The sequence below is a fragment of the Anolis sagrei genome, chromosome 7 (genome assembly GCF_037176765.1).
Source record: "Anolis sagrei isolate rAnoSag1 chromosome 7, rAnoSag1.mat, whole genome shotgun sequence".
In the NCBI taxonomy this organism is placed as follows: Eukaryota; Metazoa; Chordata; class Lepidosauria; order Squamata; family Dactyloidae; genus Anolis; species Anolis sagrei.
Genome location: NC_090027.1, coordinates 5836761 through 5858472, shown reverse-complemented (window position 1 = coordinate 5858472; position 21712 = coordinate 5836761). Strand labels below are relative to the sequence as shown.

The 21712-nt window shown below is 47.0% G+C and overlaps 1 protein-coding gene across 1 annotated transcript; it reads left to right on the top strand.

The window, feature by feature from the left end:
• The first annotated feature begins 2768 nt into the window (after positions 1–2768).
• Positions 2769–20650, top strand: NEFL (neurofilament light chain). The gene is made up of 4 exons (XM_060787294.2): positions 2769–3935; positions 11306–11430; positions 15206–15531; positions 20056–20650. The coding sequence occupies exons 1-4, from the start codon at positions 2844–2846 to the stop codon at positions 20223–20225; spliced, it is 1713 nt and encodes a 570-aa protein (XP_060643277.2). The 5' UTR covers positions 2769–2843; the 3' UTR covers positions 20226–20650.
• Positions 20651–21712: the final 1062 nt, after the last annotated feature.

Genomic DNA, 21712 nt, shown 5'->3' with positions numbered 1-21712 from the left:
AGATGGCCATCCAGCCTCTGTTTAAAAGCTTCCAAAGAAGGAGCCACCACCACACTCCAGGGCAGAGAGTTCCACTGCTGAACGGCTCTCACAGTCAGGAAGTTCTTCCTAATGTTCAGGTGGAATCTCCTTTCTTGTAGTTTGAAGCCATTGTTCCATTGCATCCTAGTCTCCAGGGCAGCAGAAAACAAGCTTGCTATCTCTTCCCTGTGGCTTCCTCTCACTTATTTATACATGGCTATCAAATCTCCTCTCATCCTTCTCTTCTTCAGGCAAAACATGCCCAGCTCTGTAAGCCGCTCCTCAAAGGGCTTGTTCTCCAGACCCTTGATCAGTTGAGTCGCCCCCTTCTGAACACATTCCAGCTTGTCAATATCTCTTGGCAGAATAGGGTTGGACTGGATGGCCCATGAGGTCTCTTCCAAATCTAGGATTCTATGTGAGAGCTGTTCAGCAGTGGAACTCTCTGCCCTGGAGTGTGGTGGAGGCTCCTTCTTTGCTTTTCAACAGAGGCTGGATGGCCATCTGTCGGGATGCTTTGAATGGGATTTTCTGCTTATTGACAGAATAGGGTTGGACTGGATGCCCCATGAGGTCTCTTCCAATTCTAGGATTCTATGTGAGAGCTGTTCAGCAGTGGAATTCTCTGCCCAGGAGTGTAGTGAAGGCTCCTTCTTTGAAGGCTTTTCAACAGAGTTTGGATGGCCATCTGTTGAAGGTGGTTTGAATGGGATTTTTGGGTTTTTTTGGCAGAATGGGGCTGGACCGGATGGTCCATGAGGTCTTATCCAACTCTAGGATTCTACGTGAGAGCTGTTCAGCAGTGGAACACTCTGCCCCGGAGTGTGGTGGGGGCTCCTTCTTTGGAGGCTTTTAAACAGAGGTTGGATGGCCATCTTTTGGGGGTGCTTTGAATGAGATTTTCCTGATTCTTGGCAGAATGGGGTTGGACTGGATGGTAGTTGTTAGAAGCAGCCAAGCTTTGAAGCTGCGAGGCCATTCAATACTAATCAAGGTGGCCAATTGCAACATTCATACTTGCCTCTTCCAGCTCTAGAATTCTATGAATCTATGACTCTAGGTCTGTGGTTCTCTTTCATAGCAGCTTTGGAGGCTTTTAAACAGAGGTTGGATGGCCATCTGTCGGGGTGTTTTGAGTGGAATTTTCCTGCTTTTTGGCAGAATGGGGTTGGAAAGGATGGTAGATTCAGCAGGCTTTGAAGCTGCAAGAACATTCAATACCAATCAAGGTGGCCAATTGCAACATTCACACTTGCCTCAACCATCTTTAGAATTTTATAATTTTTAGAACTTGCTAACTGTGAAAGCTGTTCAGCAGTGGAACTCTCTGCTCCGAAGTGTGATGGAGGCTTTTAAACAGAGGCTGGATGGCCATCTGTCAGGGTGCTTTGAATAGGATTTTTGTTCTAATTGGCAGAATGGGGTTGGACTGGATGGCCCACGAAGTCTCTTCCAACTCTAGGATTCTATGTGAGAGCTATTCAGCAGTGGAACTCTCTGCCCCGGAGTGTGGTGGAGGCTTTTCAACAGAGGCTGGATGGGCATCTGTTGGGGGTGCTTTGAATGGGATTTTTGTTTTAATTGGCAGAATGGGTTTGGACTGGATGGCCCATGAATTCTCTTCCAACTCTAGGATTCTATGTGAGAGCTGTTCAGCAGTGGAACTCTCCTCCCCGGCGTGTGGTGGAGGCTCCTTGTTTGAAGGCTTTTCAACAGAGGATGGATGACCATATGTTGGGGGTGCTTTGAATGGGATTTTTGTTCTAATTGGCAGAATGGGGTTGGACTGGATGGCCCATGAGGTCTCTTCCAACTCTAGGATGGATGACCATCTATTGAGGGTGCTTTGAATGGGATTTTCCTGCTTCATGGCAGAATGTTCTATGTGAGAGCTGTTCAGCAGTGGAACTCTCTGCCCCTGAGTGTGGTGGAGGCTTTGAAACAGAGGCTGGGTGGCCATCTGTTGGGCAGAATGGGTTCTATGTGAGAGCTGTTCAGCAGTGGAACTCTCTGCCCCTGAGTGCGGTGGAGGCTTTGAAACAGAGGCTGGGTGGCCATCTGTCGGGCAGAATGGGTTCTATGTGAGAGCTGTTCAGCAGTGGAACTCTCTGCCCTGGAGTGTGGTGGAGGCTCCTTCTTTGAAGGCTTTTCAACAGAGTTTGGATGGCCATCTGTTGAGGGTGCTTTGAATTGGATTTTTTGTTCTAATTGGCAGAATGGGGTTGGACTGGATGGCCCACGAGGTCTCTTCCAACTCTAGGATGGATGACCATCTGTTGGGGGTGCTTTGAATGGGATTTTCCTGCTTCTTGGCAGAATAGGGTTGGACTGGATGGCCCATGAGGTCTCTTCCAACTCTAGGATTCTATGTGAGAGCCGTTCAGCAGTGGAACTCTCTGCCCCGGTGTGTCGTGGAGCCTCTTTCTTTGAAGGCTTTTCAACAGAGGATGGATGGGGGTGCTGTTGGGGGTGCTTTGAACGGGAGTTTCCTGCTTCTTGGCAGAATGGTGTTGGAGTGGATGGTAGCTGTTAGAAGCAGCCAGGCTTCGAAGCTGCAAGACCATTCAATACTAATTGCAACATTCACCTTTGCCTCAACCAACTCTAGCATTCTATGAATCCGACTCTAGGTCTGTGGTTCTCTTCCACAGCAGTAAAGGGGGTGTGGCTTAACGCGGGCAGAGAGGGGCGTGGCGAGAGGAGTCCCCGCCCACTTTGTTGGGTATAAATAGGAGCGGAGTGCGGCGCTCTTCCGCAGAAGGTTGTCTCTTCCTCTGCTGCTCCTTCTCCTTCTCCTCTCTGAGGCAAACTCGGGCAAGACGATGAGCTCGTTCGGCTACGAGACGTACTTCCCGGCCTACAAGCGCCGCTTCGCCGACGGCGGGGTGTCCTCCTCGTCGTCGTCGCGGGTGCGGGGCTTGGGCGCAGGGCTGGGCTACGGGGCGTCCTCCCGCTCGACCTACTCGAGCCTGTCCGCGCCGCTGTCGTCGGTGTCGGTGCGGCGGAGCTACGCGGCGTCGTCGTCGGCCTCGTCGTCGTTCTCGGCGGCGCTGGCGGCGGAGAGCCTGGACCTGACGCAGGTGGCGGCGCTGAGCAACGACCTGAAGGCCATCCGGAGCCAGGAGAAGGCGCAGCTGCAGGACCTGAACGACCGCTTCGCCTGCTTCATCGAGCGCGTCCACGAGCTGGAGCAGCAGAACAAGGCGCTGGAGGCGGAGCTGCTGGGCTTGCGGCAGAGGCACGCCGAGCCCTCCCGCTTCCGCGCCCTCTACGAGCAGGAGATCCGCGAGCTGCGCCTCGCCGCCGAGGAGGCCGGCCACGAGCGAGCCGCGCTGCAAGGGGAGCGCGAAGGCTTGGAGGAGACGCTGCGGGCGCTGGCCGGGCGCGTCGAGGAGGAGGCCGCCGCCCGAGAGGAAGCCGAAGCCCGCCTCTTGGAAGCCCGCAAGGCCGCCGACGAAGCCGCGCTGGGCCGCGCCGAGCTGGAGAAGCGCGTCGACTCGCTCCTCGACGAGCTGGCCTTCCTCAAGAAGGTGCACGAGGAGGAGCTGGCCGAGCTGCAAGCCCAGGTGGCCCAGCAAGGCGCCCAGCTCTCCGCCGAGGCCGACCTGGGCGCCAGCGCCAAGCCCGACCTCTCCGCCGCCCTCCGCGACATCCGCGCCCAGTACGAGCGCCTCGCCGCCCGCAACATGCAGAACGCCGAGGAGTGGTTCCGCAGCCGCTTCTCCGTCCTCTCCGAGAGCGCCGCCAAGAACACCGACGCCGCCCGCGCCGCCAAGGACGAGGTGGCCGAGAGCCGCCGCCTCCTCAAGGCCAAGACCCTCGAGATCGAGGCCACGCGCGGAGCCAACGAGGCCCTCGAGAAGCAGCTCCAGGAGCTCGAGGAGAAGCACAACGCAGACCTCGCCGCCCTCCAGGTGGGCACCAACGGGGGGGGGGGGGCGGATACCGGGGGAGGGGGGAGGTTGCCGCGGATACGGGGGAAGGTATCTAGATCAGGAGCTCGCACATCACCTCCCTCCAGGTGAGAACAAAGGGGGACCCGCAGATACCGGGGGAGAGATTGCCGCGGATATGGGGGAGGGTATCTAGATATGGGGGAGGGTATCTAGATACAGGGATACAGGGGAGGGTATCTAGATCAGGAGTTAGAGGAGAAACACATCGCCGCCCTCCAGGTAGGCACAAAGGGGGACCCGCGGATACCGGGGAAGGGTATCTAGATACAGGGATATGGGAGAGGGTATCTAGATCAGGACCTCGAGGAGAAGCACAATGCCGACCTCCAGGTGGGCACCAAGGGGGACCCACATACAGGGGGAGGGTAACTAGATCAGGAGTTAGAGGAGAAGCACATCACCGCCCTCCAGGTGGGCGCCAAGGGGGACCCGCAGATACCAGGGGAGGGGGAAGGTTGCTGCGGATATGGGGGAGGGTATCTAAATCAGGAGCTCGAAGAGAAGCACAATGCCGACCTCGCCGACCTCCAGGTGGGCACCAACCGGTGGGCCCGCGAATACCGGGGGAGAGGAGAAGGAAGGTTGCTGCGGATATGGGGGAGGGTATCTAGATCAGGACTTAGAGGAGAAGCACATCACCGCCCTCCAGGTGGGAACAAAGGGGGACCCACGGATACTGGGGGAGGGGGAAGGTTGCCACAGGTAAGGGGGAGGGTATCTAGATCAGGAGCTCAAGGAGAAGCACAATGCCGATCTCGAAGTGGGCACCAAGGGGGACCCGCGGATACGGGGGAGAGGGGAAGGAAGATTGCTGCGGATACGGGGGAGGGTATCTAGTTCAGGAGCTTGAGGAGAAGCATAATGCTGGCTTCGCTGCCCTCCAGGTGGGCACCAAGGGGGCCCGCGGATACCAGGGGAGAGGGGAAGGAAGGTTGCTGCGGATACGGGGGAGGGTATCTAGTTCAGGAGTTAGAGGAGAAGCACATCACCACCCTCCAGTTGGGCACCAAGGGGGCCCGCGGATACCGAGGGGGAGGGGAAGGAAGGTTGCTGCGGATACGTGGGAGGGTATCTAGTTCAGGAGTTAGAGGAGAAGCACATCACCACCCTCCAGGTGGGCACCAAGGGGGCCCGTGGATACCGAGGGGGAGGGGAAGGAAGGTTGCTGCGGATACGTGAGAGGGTATCTAGTTCAGGAGTTAGAGGAGAAGCACATCACCACCCTCCAGGTGGGCACCAAGGGGGCCCGCGGATACCAGGGGAGAGGGGAAGGAAGGTTGCTGCGGATACGGGGGAGGGTATCTAGTTCAGGAGTTAGAGGAGAAGCACATCACCACCCTCCAGGTGGGCACCAAGGGGGCCCGCGGATACCAGGGGAGAGGGGAAGGAAGGTTGCTGCGGATACGGGGGAGGGTATCTAGTTCAGGAGTTAGAGGAGAAGCACATCACCACCCTCCAGTTGGGCACCAAGGGGGCCCGCGGATACCGAGGGGGAGGGGAAGGAAGGTTGCTGCGGATACGTGGGAGGGTATCTAGTTCAGGAGTTAGAGGAGAAGCACATCACCACCCTCCAGGTGGGCACCAAGGGGGCCCGTGGATACCGAGGGGGAGGGGAAGGAAGGTTGCTGCGGATACGTGAGAGGGTATCTAGTTCAGGAGTTAGAGGAGAAGCACATCACCACCCTCCAGGTGGGCACCAAGGGGGCCCGCGGATACCAGGGGAGAGGGGAAGGAAGGTTGCTGCGGATACGGGGGAGGGTATCTAGTTCAGGAGTTAGAGGAGAAGCACATCACCACCCTCCAGGTGGGCACCAAGGGGGCCCGCGGATACCAGGGGAGAGGGGAAGGAAGGTTGCTGCGGATACGGGGGAGGGTATCTAGTTCAGGAGTTAGAGGAGAAGCACATCACCACCCTCCAGGTGGGCACCAAGGGGGCCCGCGGATACCAGGGGAGAGGGGAAGGAAGGTTGCTGCGGATACGGGGGAGGGTATCTAGTTCAGGAGTTAGAGGAGAAGCACATCACCACCCTCCAGGTGGGCACCAAGGGGGACTTGCGGATACCGAGGGGGAGGGGAAGGAAGGTTGCCGCGGATACGGGAGAGGGTATCTAGATCAGGAGCTCGAGGAGAAGCAGAACACTGGCCAACAAGCAACCATCACTCACAAAAACACTGAGAAACACAGCAGAAGAGACTTAAAAAGTCAAAAAATCCCACAAACATTACAACACATGCACAAAACCACACACACATATGCAAACACACATATACACAAATATACACGCACACACATACAAAACACATATACACAGACTGGGCCGCAGCAATACATGGCATGGCTAGTATATAAATAAAAAAATTTAATGTTCGTTTGTGGGACTAACATAACTCAAAAACCACTGGATGAATTGACACCAGATTTGGACACAAGAAACCTCTCAGGCCAATGAGTGACCATCACTCATAAAAACACTGAAAAACACAGCAGAAGAGACTTAAAAAGCCAAAAAAACCACCCACAGAATACATTACCACACATGCGCAATATATATATATATATATATATATATATACACACACACACACACACACACACACACACACACACACACAGACACTGGTGGGGGACAGAGGTTTGAAAAACCTCCAGAGAACAAGACTCCATCACAATTCACGGAAGCATATTATTGTTTCCCAGATGTCAAGATGGAATCTAGTTTCCTGCACTTCAAAACTATTTCTCTGTGTCCTACTATCTGGAGCAGAAGAAATAATACTTAGTCTGTTGGAAACTAGGCAAGTGGGGTTTTTATCTATCTATCTATCTATCTATCTATCTCTGTGGAATGTCCAGAGTGGGAAAAATAACTCTTGTCTGTTGGAGGCAAGTGTGAATGTTGCAATTGGCTAGCTTGGTTAGCACTGAATGGCCTTGCAGCTTCAAAACTTCACTGCTTTCTGCCCAGGGGATCCTTTGTTGGGAGGTGGAATGCCTCCAGGCAGGAAGCAACCAGGCTTTGAAGCTGCAAGGCCATTCAACACTAATCAAGGTGGTCAATTGCAACATTCACACTTGCCTTCGACAGACAAGAGTTCTTTCTCCCACCCTGGACCTTCACAGCAAGTCTTTGAAGCTGCAAGGCCATTCGATGCTAATCAAGGTGGCAAATTGCAACATTCACACTTGCCTCCAACAGACAAGAGTTCTTTCACCCACCCTGGACCTTTTACAGCCAGGCTTTGAAGCTGCAAGGCCATTCGATGCTAATCAAGGTGGCCAATTGCAACACTCACACTTGCCTCCAACAGACAAGAGTTCTTTCTCCCACTCTGGACATTATTCCACAGGTATATAAACCCCACTTGCCTAGTTTCCATCAGACATCACAACCTCTGAGTATGCTTGCCATAGATGTGGGTGAAACGTCAGGAGAGAATGCTTCTGGAACATGGCCATACAGCCTGGAAAACTCACAACAAGCTAGTGATTCTGGCCATGAAAGCCTTCAACAACAATTTATCTGTTTCTTGATGAATCATTGTCCATCAGCACTGATTATTCTTGGAGTTTCAGCACAATCCCATGTTTGGATTTACTTCTGCATAAATGTGCATAAAATACTATTGTTTATTGTTTATTTTTTGTTATGAGTTTTATTTTATTGTCTGTATTAATTGTTGTTTTTGCTTTATCATTGATGTATTGTGGGCTCGGCCTCATATAAGCCGCACCGAGTCCCTCGGGAGATGGTAGCGGGGTATAAATAAAGATTATTATTATTATTATTAGTAGTAGTAGTAGTATTAGTATTAATTAATTAATTTATTTACTTTACTTGTATACTGCACTCTCTCAGCCCGTAGGCGACTCAGTGCGGTTTACAGCCAGGACAATATACAGGTGCACAACATTAGCATTTAAAACAGTAACTAAATCAACTACGTCAATATAACAATACAACAGAGCATCAATATAACATCTAAACATCTATATCACTAATCCATCATGTCTCACGATATAATACTAGTAATAATAATACTATATTATAATTATAATTTATATTTAATTACATGTAATATTACTAATAATATTACAATATAATGGTATAGTGCAATATAGTAATATATACTGATATTGTACTTTGCTAATAATATATATATTGTATGAAAATATATATTGTAAGCCGCTCTGAGTCCCCTTCGGTGTGAGAAGGGCGGCATATAAGCACCGTAAATAAATAAATATTACTTCTTGAGCTGATTTCAATGGGTTGGATTAAATTGTTGAGGTCTTTAGGGGGTATTCCTGCATAGATTCAGTTGATGAACACAACAATCCCAAGTAATTTGATCGTAAATGTATCTATTGGAGTCAAAGGCAGAATGGATGAGAATATGAAACACCAAGGGATGGTGGGATCCTCCCCATAGATCAGGCAGATGTTGAGCTGGACCACACCCTTTCAGCGGGGAAGGTCTTTGTACTCAACATCTCTCGATAACTTTCTTTCTATGTTAGTCTATGGATGGAAAAGTGGAATATGTGACAATTGTGTTGGTTAAAATTCAGTATTGGTTTTGGAATTGCAGATTTGCAGGCAAAGGTCTTTTGTGACCCGCTCCCCCCTTCAGTATGCGTTTAATGTGCTGCAATAGCAGGGCTGAAGCAGATAATGGTGCAATGCACCATCTTCCAGTGGAGGTCCCCACCCAGGCTTCTGCTTCACCTAATTGAATCTGGGAGCTGTCCACCAGCCCAGTGCTGAAATGCCTGCTGGCATAGTGCAATCCAAGACTGACACTGTATTGGTTGTATCTTCTAAAGCACAGAATGGGCATCTTCTAAAGCACAGAATGGGCAGTTTTGTGGTCGTAGATGAGATCTACAAACAAATCAAGATTCAAGCTAATGCATTTTTAAGTGTCTTTAATAAATTAGACTATTCTGAGTACTATCACAGTACTCTTGTGACCAAAGTAGACTGCAGAGTCAGCACCTTACATTTTCATTTCAAGTTATTTGGCTTAATTCATTTTAAGATTAAGCTGGATGGGCAGATGATGTAGACCAGGGGTCCTCAAACTTTTTAAACAGAGGGCCAGGTCACAGTCCCTCAAACTGTTGGAGGGCCGGATTATAATTTGAAAAAAAAAAAAAGAATTCCTATGCACACTGCACATATCTTATTTTTAATGCAAAAAACACTTTAAAAACAACACAATAATTGAAATGAATAACAATTTTGACAAATATAAACTTATTGGTATTTCAATGGGACGTGTGGGCCTGCTTTTGGCTGATGAGATAGCATTGTTGCTATTGTGTGCTTTCAAATAATTTCAGACTTAGGTTGACCCTGAGCGAGGGCTGGGTAAATGAGCTTGGAGGGTCACATCTGGCTCCCGGGCCTTAGTTTGAGGACCCCTGATGTAGACAGTTAAGTAGTGTTTACTGACCCATAGGAAAAGGTAAAGGTTTTCCCCTGACATGAAGTCCAGTCGTGTCCGACTCCGTGGGCTGGTGCTCATCTCCATTTCTAAGTCGAGGAGTCGGTGTTGTCCATAGACACCTCTAAGGTCATGTGGCCAGCATGACTGCATGAAGCACTACTGCCTTCCCGCCAGAGCAGTACCTATTGATCTACTCATATTTGCATGTTTTCAAACTGCTAGGTTGACAGGAGATGGGGCTATCAGCAGGAGCTCAGCCTGCTCCCTGGATTCGAACCATACAAACAAGATTGTCCCTTCAGAAATTTCGTATTCAGCATTGAACAGAGACTTGGTAAAACATGAGACAGAAAATATGCTGATGATTTATTTTTTTGTTTTGAGCTTGTCTAATTTAACTCTTGTATCAGTTTTGTGCCCTTTTGTGTTTTATCAGAATTGATTTAAAATGGGATGTATTGAAAAACAAAAAAAAGTAGAAAATAACATTTTAATGCAAGCTAGAGGACAATCTGTGCTGTGAATCTGTCACACATGTTGGCAGTTCCAACTTTCTCTATCAGTTCTGCAAAGCCATGATGGTATCTTAAGCCTAAATGCAACTAAGTCCGAGCTGGAGTGAGGTCATGTAAATCTTATTGCCTCAGTGGCATACTCTAATTGGGTCTCCTAGTTGGATTTGCGTCTAGGACTGTGGTGCAGCTGGCTGGGAGTCAGCTGTATTAAGATCACTACTGACCAAAAGGTCATGAGTTTGAAGCCAGCTCAGGTTGGAGTGAGCTTCCGACCAATTTGTGTAGCTTGCTGTCAACCTTTGCAGCCCGAAAGACAATTGCATCTGTCAAGTAGGAAATTTAGGTACTGTGTATGTGGGGAGGCTAATTTAACTAATTTATGATGCCATAAAAATCTCCAGCAAGCATGCAAAGAATGAGGAAGTACTTCATCAGTGTCACAAATGGACAGTGAAGCGACAGCTCCCCTGGTGGCCAGAATACCCTCATTAAAAAAGCTGGAATATTAAATAGCCTCTCTGTGTCAGTCTATAATAAGCTATGCTTGGTGATTGACTCTTGCCTATATCATCAGTTGGGAGCCCCCTCCCCCACCCCAGCATCAACTGCTGCTCTGGGCCAGAGGGATGAGAGGGGGGGGGGGGGCAGAAGATAGTTCCATCTTCTCTCTTGTGCTTTACTAATAATATAATATAATATAATATACATATAATATTTATAATATAATGTAATACAATATAATACTAATAATAATAATGCAATATTATAATTATATATTTTATATTACATGTAATATTACTAATAATATTACAATATAATGGTATAGTTCAATATAGTAATATATAATACTGATATTGTACTATGCTAATAATATAATATATTGTATGTATGTATATATATCTTGTAAGCTTCTCTGAGTCCCCTTTGGGTGAGAAGGGCAGCATATAAATATCGTAAATAAATATATAAATACATGCACAGATTGCATGAAAAGTAGATCCATATCCAAGTTCTTGTTCCAATTACAAGGGACCCATTTGGATGAATTTAATCTGTATTGGTACTTCACCACTAAGCAGTTGACTAAATAGATTTGACTCCAGTTGGGATAAGCAATTGCATTTACACTGCAGAGTGTCGGAAACACTCAAAAGTCTTGTTTGCTTGGAGGAAGAAAAGTAGGGTGGAGGAGCATGAGCATGTAGGCCTCCCAGTGAAGTTAAGCTGCACTCCCATGTGCCCGAGTCAGGGTGGCCAATGTTCGGAGTTGCAGCCTAACATGATACGGGTCTCCATTCATGTCCTACCTGCACAAGAATGAATGTGTTCATGCAATTTACCCTTTTTGTTTATTCCCAACAGGACACCGTCAATAAGTTAGAAAATGAACTGCGAACCACAAAGAGTGAAATGGCCAGGTATCTGAAGGAATATCAGGATCTTCTCAATGTCAAAATGGCTCTGGATATTGAAATTGCAGCATACAGGTAATTTGAGGCAGAGGAATATATAGTCATGCATTTGGTTAAATTGTGGATTTCGTTGTCAGATTATTTAGGTGGGATATGGAATGGCAACTAATGAACGAGTTTCTCTCCCCCCCCCCCCCCATCCCTCTAGTTCCAATACAGCAAACTGATTCTTACTGGCTACATTGAAAATGTAAGACAGTGGTTTGCAAACTGTGGTCTGTGGGCCACCAGTGGTCCACAGGAACTAAAATATGGTCCACAGCCTCACTGTTACTATACCGTTGCAACTGGTCTCGCGAAACTCTCTTATAGTGCTGAGGAATCTTAAATAAGGTTTTCTGTGGGTGAGCAGATGGCAACTACTGGATGGCATATGTTCTCTATCAGAAACTAGAGCTGATGTGGTCTATCCAATGGAATTTCAGAATCGGCACCCCAAATAACCAGTCTGAATCTAAAGTTGACCAAAAACTGATCTGTAACCCTTTTGGTACTCACATTGGAGAGTGGTCGTGGTCAAAAAAGGATTGGGAACCACTGATGTAGGATATTAGTCTTGTCTACTCATTGGAGTCTGCCAAGAGGAAGGCCAGGCTTGTTTCGTCTAGTTAAAACACTAGACAAAGGCCTTTTAAATATATCCCTAGTATTCCAATGGATGTGAGAGCTTGGACCTTACGGAAGGCTGAGTGAAGGAAGAGAGATGCCTTTGAACTGTGGTGCTGGAGGAAAGTTCTGAGAGTTCCTTGGACCGCCAGAAGATCCAACCAGTCCATCCTCCAGGAAATAATGCTTGGCTGCTCATTGGAGGGAAGGATAGTAGAGGCCAAGATGAAGTCCTTTGGCCACATTATGAAAAGAAATGAAAGCTTAGAGAAGACAATGATGCTGGCGAAAGTGGAAGGAAAAAGGAAGAGGGGCCGAACAAGGGCAAGATGGATGGATGGCATCCTTGAAGTGACTGGATTGATCTTGAAGGAGCTGGGGGTGGTGACGGCTGACAGGGAGCTCTGGCGTGGACTGGTCCATGAGGTCATGAAGAGCCGGAAGCGACTGCATGAATGAACAACAAAAATTCCAATTTTTGATGAACCACATGTAAACATTGGATTCAACAGTAGAATCCAGTTACACATTTTTCCACTTTGTTAATGGCAGCATGGTGACTGAATTCCTCGCTTTTACAAATACTGTAGAAACCGCTACTGAAAAAAACATGCTAGTGATTATCTCCCGAGCATGGCCATGAATTAGTTATTTATCTCCTTTGAGCTTTTCACATTGAGGATAGACAGGATAAAGAAATCCATCCTATTCTCTTAGAGTTCTTTGGATCTCATAGTAAATATAATTCCTCTGTTGGGTGAATGGACTTATTAACAAAAGACCCTCCTCATAAATGTACAGCAGAGTAACTTAGCAGCAGCAGCCTGACACAGCACCAATAGCCCAAAATGGTAAAAAGAACAAAAACACACAGACCAAAGTTATCTCTTCCATAAGAAGCTTTTCCCTGTAGTAAAATAATATGGTTACACTATTTACAAGAGCAAGTGTTCTATAATTCATTTATTTTGCAAAAATTTATTTATTTCAAACATTTACACCCCGTCCTTCTTGACCCTCGAGGGGGGACTCAGACTCTATAACACAAACAAAGTTCTTTATACTTCCTTCATTGCTTCCATGCTGGGCTTCTTTCTTACGCAGATAAACAGCTTCACTCTCACATAGCCTCCTCTCACACTGAAATTACACAGGAGCTTCACACAGTAGCTTTATACACAGCTTTACACAAGACTTTCATCCTGGGGCTTCTCTCACCAAAGCTTCTCACAGACGGCCTTCTCACAGACTAAGGGTTGCTTCACACTGAGGCTTCTCTCATAGGCTAAGGCCTATCTCACACTGTGAGGCCTTCTCACAGACTGAGACCTTTCTCCCACTGAGGGCTCTCTCAGACTGAGGCCTTTCTCCCACTGAGGCCAACTAACACTGAGGCCTTTTCATACTGAGGCCTACCAAAACATTGAGGCCTCTCTCACTGAGGTCTTTCTCCCACTGAGACCTCTCACAGATTGCGGACTACTAAGCTTCAGACTCACCTTCTTATATAGGATGGCAGCTTTTGCTGAGTTATTGCATGCATTTAACTCTTTCAGTGCTTGACTCATATTTTTGTAATTAAAAATACCTAGTTAATCTTTAGTATTTTTGACATCCTTTATATGTGACTAAGTCACCATTAATCCAACAAAACTGTCAAGGTCAGACGCCAGCCAATTAAAGAAGTATAGTTTATTGTTCAAACAAACACAAAAGAGCCCAAAACAAAACCACAGGGCAAAAAAACACAGTTCAAAAAAGGCAAAAGAACCCACAAAATCCCAATCAGAATATAACCTGGATTATCCAGAGATATAATCCAGATTAAACTCAAAATGCTTAAATTCAGCTTAGACTTGCTCCATCAAACAACAGAAGCAAAACTAACTGTAGAATGATGTTCACAGCCACTCTAGTGAGCAGCAGCCTTTCAAGGGTTGCAAAATGTAACTCGAGCCTCAAACGCTGCAGGAGACGTCATGCTGAACTCCAAGGCTGGAATGCAAGAATGCAGGGAGGATGATAACGCCAGCTCCAGAAACACAGCCGCAGACATGGAAGGGAGAGTAACGCCGAATGTTGAAGTCCAGTCCAGTCCAATCTAATCCGAAGGGAAACGAATAGCTGCAAGGTCAGGTCCCGATCCAATGGAAGTCACAAGGAGCCAAAGCAACGGGGGCAATACGGCAGCTAATTCAAATACCCTTTGCTGCTAAAACCCAGAGTATAACTTCCGTCCCAAAGTCTTCTTCCAAACCTGTCTTCTGTAACACAACGATCCAGAGAGCGCCGAACAAGACACCTTGCCGATTGCAAAGTTACAATTGCAAACACTCCCATTTTATCTACAACTCCTCATCAGAACTTGATTCAGCCAACACTCTTGTCCCAGCTGCATCCTGTTGCAACTCCTCATCCGAACTGGAGTCGCCCCTAGATCGGCCCAACCCATCCCCAGCTGTGCTTCTTCCACCACTCCTCCAAGTAGTCCATCTCTGGTCTAATCCTGAAGTTCCCCAAGACCCATCCGTGCCTTCACTACTCCAACCCTCAAACGTGCCACTACTTGTGGGTTCAGCACAAATATCCCGAATCTCTTGAACCCTTGTCCAATTCATCCCATCAGACCCAGAGTCTGACATCCCATCATCCAGCATATCATCCGCATCAAAACTTTCAAAAGAATCCTCATCTGTTGGCTCACTAAGTATCTCCCGGATTCTTTTCCTCTGTTGCTCTTCATCATAGTCTTGCTCGTGAGTAGTTTTCCTGCCTCTCCTAATACAACGAGTATTACTATCAATGCCAGCAGACTCTATCACAACAAAAACCATGTCCTTATCCATGGTGACTTACAATGGCTTCAGAGGAAGGACTACATGGTCAGGACAGTTGTGCCTGAGAAATGTCAATCTAAAATATCAGTTCTACATACAACAGCTGACTTTAGGGTACATTGATCTCTCAGATCCTATGGTACTTGGGTTCTTCGCATTGAGAGTCAGGCATTTTGAGCCTTCTAACAGTGGATCATCCTCTTCAATGTGATATTTAAGCATGTGTGTTTGGCTTTTAATCAAATGATGTGTTTTCCATTCATGGATCTAGGTCCATCTTGATTTGAGTCTGTGCCCAATGGACATGATGCATCCATGGTAGTTTGAACCTTCCTTCTCTTTTCCAGGAAACTACTTGAAGGTGAAGAGACCCGTCTTAGTTTCACTAGTGTTGGAAGCATAAGCAGTGGCTATACGCAGAGCGCCACAACCTTTGGAAGATCCGCTTACAGTGGTCTACAGAGTAGCTCCTACTTGATGTCAGCCCGCTCATTCCCTGCCTACTACTCCAGCCATGTGCAAGAAGAACAGATAGAAGTTGAGGAGACTATTGAAGCATCCAAAATAGAAGAAGCCAAAGAATCACCACCTTCAGGAGAGGAAGAAGAAGGAGAAGAAGAGGGAGAAGGTGAAGGAGAAGAAGGCGAGGGAGAAGGAGGAGACGAAGAAGAAGGTAGTGTTGATTATCTCTTGAAAAAGCAATAGCAGAATGGAGATTTAATGGGTTGGATCCTGACTTATCATCCTTGAAGGAGACCCATTGAAATTGGTGGGGCATGTACAAATTTGTTGCTATGACCCATTGATTACAATGACTCTGTGATGAGCATGGCTAAGAGTACAGACACTGTATAATTGAGGCAGCTTGATGTCATTCTATGCTATGGGAAATGGGAGTTGTATGAGGGTTGAATGAAAAATAATGCCTCCACTTTCATTACTCCCCAACAGATGGCAGTCCTGGTATACGGTAGGTACTGGCTTGTTCAGTAGACTCTCCTCCACAGTTCCATTTTGATGGGAAGCCTTAGCATTGAACAGTTGTGTTGTTAAAGTCCCCCTAGGGGTGAGAAAAGTGGTATATAAATACTGTAATATATATATATATATATATATATATATATATATATATATATATGCTCTGTGCATAATGAGTACCTTAAAAACAAAAGAACCAGTGAATGAAATCACACCAAATTTGGCAACAAAACGTCTCACAGCACAAGGAGTGACCACCACTCAAAAATTATGATTTTGGGGAGGTGTCGTTGCTGAGATTTATAGTTCACCTGCAATCAAAGAGCATTCTGAACTCCATTGACGATGGTATTGAACCAAACTTGGGACACAGTACTCCCTTGACCAACAGTACTCCCTTGACCAAGAGAAAATACTGGAAGAGTTTGGTGGGCATTGACCTTGAGTTTGGGAGTTGTAGTTTACCTACATCCAGAGAGCACTGTGGACTCAAACAATGATGGATCTGGACCAAACTTGGCACAAGCACTCAGTACACCCAAGTATGAACACAGATGGAGTTTGGGGGAAATAGACCTTGACATTTGCGAGTTGTAGTCACTGGGATTCACAGTTCACCTACAATCAAAGAGCATTCTGAACCCCACGAACGACAGAATCGGGGCAAATTTCCAACACAGAACCCCCATGAACAACAGAAAATACTTAAGGCCATCCAGTCCAACTCCCTTCACCAGGGCAAGAACACGTAATCGAAGTCCTCCTGACACACAGCCATTCAGCCATAGAGAGAGAGAGAGAGATTTGATTCACACACACAGAGAGAGATATAGTATCATAGATTTGAAAGGGATCCTTTAAGAAGGGCAATTATATGTTGCATGTTCCAGGGTGGGCAAACCAGACACTCTCCACATCAACACTGACAAAGAAACAACAAAAAATATTGTTTACCCACAAGCATAAAGAAATGACATATATTAGAAACAACACTTTCTCATTACTTTATTTTCCAGAGCACCAGACTGGGCCACAGCAACGCGTGGCAGGGAATGGCTAGTAAATAATAAATAAAGTGCGAAGTATGGAACCCTGCACAGACGGTCGGTCAATGCGACTTAAGCAACATGCAGTCATTAAATTCTTGACAGCAGAAGGTGTCACCTCAACATCTTTAAACTTACTCGCTCAATGATGCGCACTACTCACATCAACACAATCACCATAAACAGCTGGCATTCTCTGATGAATCTCCTTTGGGGTGACACCTTCTGCTTTCAAGAATTCAATGACTGCACGTTGCTTAAGTCACATTGACTGCCCGTCTGTGCAGGGTGACATCCTTAGCACTTTAACAACACAACTGTTCAATGCTAAGGCTTCCCACCAAAATGGAACTGTAGAGGAGAGTCTACTGAACAAGCCAGTATCTGCTGCATACCAGTTCCACCATCTGTTGAGGAGTTACGAAGGTGGAGGCATTCCTTTTCATTCAACCCTTGTAGCTTTAGCTTTCTCTGCCAAACAGTACTGGAGCCTCACCAAACTATAACTCTCAGGATTCCATAGCATTGAGTCATGGCAGTTAAACTGGTGTCAAACTGCATCCATTGCTGCGACAAAGAGTCTGGTGTACAGTAAACCTCAGGATTGCAGCAGAAAGGGGATTGTTTTTCTTCTAATCGGTGGGATCCACCGTGGATACAGTGGTCTGTCATTCCTTTCATACTATTTTCCTTTCTTCACATTGTTCTCCCATTAGATGAGCCTCTTTGATCAGAGTTACGGCAAAATAGAGTTGAACAGGCTCATCTTAGCTGTTCTGTGCCTTTGGGAAGAATAATGCAGATGGTCCTCTGTATCCAAGGATTCTGCATCCATGGATTCAACCATCCATGGGCTGACAATATTTTAATGCACAGTGCCGCTACGCTTTGCCTTTACACACTGAACACTACAATTGCACACTGTAGCTTTGATCGTGCATATTGTGTGTTTTGAAATGTAGATTGAAGGGTTAGCATTTGAAAATATCGCTATATCAGGTTGCTGTAAGTTTTCCAGGCTGTATGGCCATGTTCCAGAAGCATTCTCTCCTGACATTTCACTTGCATCTCTGGCAGGCATCCTCAGAGATAATGAGGTCTGTTGGAAGCTAGGCGAGTAAAGTTTATATATCTGTGGAATTTCCAGCATAGGCGAAAGAAGTCTTGTCAGCTGGAGGCAAGTGTAAATGTAGCATAGGGCCAGCTTGGTTAGCATTGAATGGTCTTGCAGCTTCAAAGCCTGACTGCTACCTACCTGGGGGAATTCAATGCTAATCAAGGCCATTCAATGCTAACCAAGCAGACCAATTGGGTGGGAGAAAGAACTCGTCTGTTTGAGACAAGTGTGAATGTTGCAATTGGCCACCGTAGCACTGAATAGCCTTGATTAGCATTGAATTCCCCCATTCAGGAAGCAACCAGGCTTTGAAGCTGCAAGGCCATTCAATGCTAACCAAGCAGACCAATTGGGTGGGAGAAAGAACTCATTGTCTGTTTGAAGCAAGTGTGAATGTTGCACTTGGCCACCGTAGCACTGAATAGCTTTGATTAGCATTGAATTCCCCCATTCAAGAAGCAACCAGGCTTTGAAGCTGCAAGGCCATTCAATGCTAATCAAGCAGACCAATTGGGTGGGAGAAAGAACTCGTTGTATGTTTGAGGCAAGTGTGAATGTTGCAGTTGGCCAGCTTGGTTAGCATTGAATAGTCTTGCAGCTTCAAAGCCTGGCTGCTACCTGCCTGGGGGAATTTAATGCTAATCAAGGCTATTCAATGTTAACCAAGCTGGCCAGTTGGGTGGGAGAAAGAACTTGTCTGTTTGAGACAAGTGTGAATGGTGCAGTTGACCACCTTAGCACTGAATAGCTTTGATTAGCATTGAATTCCCCAATTCAGGAAGCAACAAGGCTTTGAAGCTGCGAGGCCATTCAATGCTAAACAAAGTGGCCAATTGCAATATTCACACATGCCTCAAACAGACAACAGTTCTTTCTCCCACCCTGGACATTCCACAGATATGTAGAATGTCCAGGGTGTGAACGTTGCAATTGGCCGCCTTGATTAGCATTGAATGGCCTTGCAGCTTCAAAGCCTGGTTGTTTCCTGCCTGGGGGAATTCAATGCTAATCAAGACCATTCAGGGCTAATCAAGGTGGCCAATTGCAATGTCCACACTTGCCTCAAATAGACAAGAGTTCCTTTTCCCACCCTGGACATTTCACAGATATATAAACCCCACTTGCCTGGTTTCCAGCAGACCTCACAACCTCTGAGAATGCCTGGACTGCCATAGATGTGGGCAAAACATCAGGAAATAATTTATTTTATTTATTTACAGTATTTATATTCCGTCCTTCTCACCCCGCAGGGGACTCAGGGCGGATTGCATTGTACATATACATGGCAAACATTCAATGCCATAGACCAGATGTTTTTGGCCTTCAACTCCCAGAAATCCTAACAGCTGGTAAACTAGCTGAGATTTCTGGGAGTTGTAGGCCAAAAACATCTGGGGACCCCAGGTTGAGAACCACTGCCATAGACACACAACATATATAGACAGACACAGAGGCAATTTAACATTCCAGCTTTTCCTGAGGGTATTCTGGCCACCGGGGGAGCTGTTGCTTTACTGTCCATTTGTGACACTGATGAAGTACTTCCTCATTCTTTGCAGGCTTGCTGGAGATTTTTATGGCATTGTAAATTAGTTAAATTAGCCTCCCCGCGTAGGCGGTGCCTAAATTTCCTACTTGACAGATGCAACTGTCTTTCGGGCTGCAAAAGTCGGCAGCAAGCTACACAAATTGGTTGGACACTCACTCCAACCCGGTCTGGCTTCAAACTCATGACCTTTCGGCCAGTAGTGATTTTAATGCAGCTGACTCCCAGCCAGCTGCGCCATAATCCCGGTGCTTCTAGAACATGGCCATACAGCCCAGAAAACTCACAGCAACCCAATGATTCTCGCCATGAAAGCCTTCGACAACACAATATAGCTGCATCATTGATGCAGGATCTCATCCATATTGCGTTGGCTTTGAATAGGGTATTGGTTTCAAACAGGCATTTGCCAATTTGCCAAGAATGTTTTCTCCAAGGACTACCATTTTATTTTGGAATGCTTTCCTATGTTCAACCCCTTTGATCTTTCTCCCTCACTCTTTCCCAAAGGGGCCAAGGAAGAAGAGGAGGAAGGAGAAGGAGAAGGAGAAGAGGAAGGTGAAGAAGAAGAAGGAGGAGAAGAGGCTGAGGGAGAAGAAGGAGAAGAAGAAGAAGAGAAAAAGGAAGAGGAACCAGAAGTTGTTGAAAAGGAGGCACCCAAGGGAAAGAAGAAGGATTGAGAACAAAACACCGTAGTTTGGTTTCCCAGATCATTTGAGCTCAAGTTTCCGCACCACTTATTTAAGTCTCACAAAAAATGTCCGTAGGTTAAGAAGAAGTTCAATGTCTGGTTTGTTTTTGTTTTCTTTTCCAACGCAAAGTAACTCGAATGCTTGCAGAGTGTCCCACTGGCTGCTCCCAATCTACGCATGGTGTGTCTTTATGAGTCCCAGAGCAATGTGCAACCTGGCAGATTTCAAACTTTAAGTGTTTTAAATGGGAAGGGGAAAAACCTGGGAATGTCACCGAGGGGGTTGAGTTGGGGGAGAGAAAGCAAGAGGTCTCAATTAGATTTAAAAACAAATGAATTACCTGGAAACCTTGGACGGTAAAAGCAATGAAGTCTGTGCAAATTCACCTAATCAATAAAGATACAGAGCAACTATACAGGAGTATGTCTTCAATATATTTCATTGTGTATTTTGGACAAGGGAAAAGGAAGGTCGTGGAACAAGGTATTCCAGCCATGAAATTGGATCTCACAGCAGTATTTGACACAGTTGACCACAATCTTTTGACCCACCGCCTTGCTGCTGTTGGACTGAGTCAGGGGGAGAGCTTTAAACTGGCTGTCCTCCTTTCTTCACAACCATGGATAGCGAGTGGAGAGGGGAGGCCTGGTCTCTCTCTTGTGGGGTTCCTCAGGGGGCCATTCTCTCCCCTCTGTTGTTTAACATCTATATGCAACCACTTGCTCAGCTGGTTTGAGGTTTTGGGCTTGAGTGTTACCAGTACGCCGATGACACTCAGCTGGTGCTGAAGATGGAAGGCCGACCGGACTCTGGACCCGATTATTTCCATCAGTGCCTCGAGGCTGTGACTGGATAGTTGCGTGCCAGCAGGTTGAGGGTGAATCCAGCAAAGACAGAGATCCTATGGCTGGGTCAACTGGGCAGTGGGGACATCCAGCTGCCTACCCTGGATGGCAAGGCACTATGCCCGTCATCATTGGTAAAGTGTCTGGGAGTCCTTTTGGACCCTCTGCTGAGGATGGAGGCCCAGGTCTCCGCCGTGAGCAGGACCGCCTTCTTTCACCTGCAGCAGGCTAGACGGCTGGCCCCCTCCCTGTCCAGGGACGACCTAGCTACGGTGATCCAGGCTACGGTCATCTCAAGACTGGACTACTGTAACGCCCTCTACATTGGCCTTCCTCTGTCGGTGATCCGGAAGCTCAAGTTGGTACAAAATCCAGCTGCTCGGCTTCTTGCGGGAATTCCGATGAGATGCCACATCACCCCAATCTGACTGCAGCTGCATTGGTTACCAATTGAGCACCGGATCACTTTCAAAGGGATGGTACTCACCTTTAAGGTCTTGCATGGTCTGGGGCCGATGTACCTGAGGGACCGCCTCACCCCCTCCCAACCCCAGAGATCCCTCCGTTCTGAGGACCAAGATCTATTGGAAGTCCCCAGTGTCAAGACCTTGCGTCTAACGGCAACCAGAC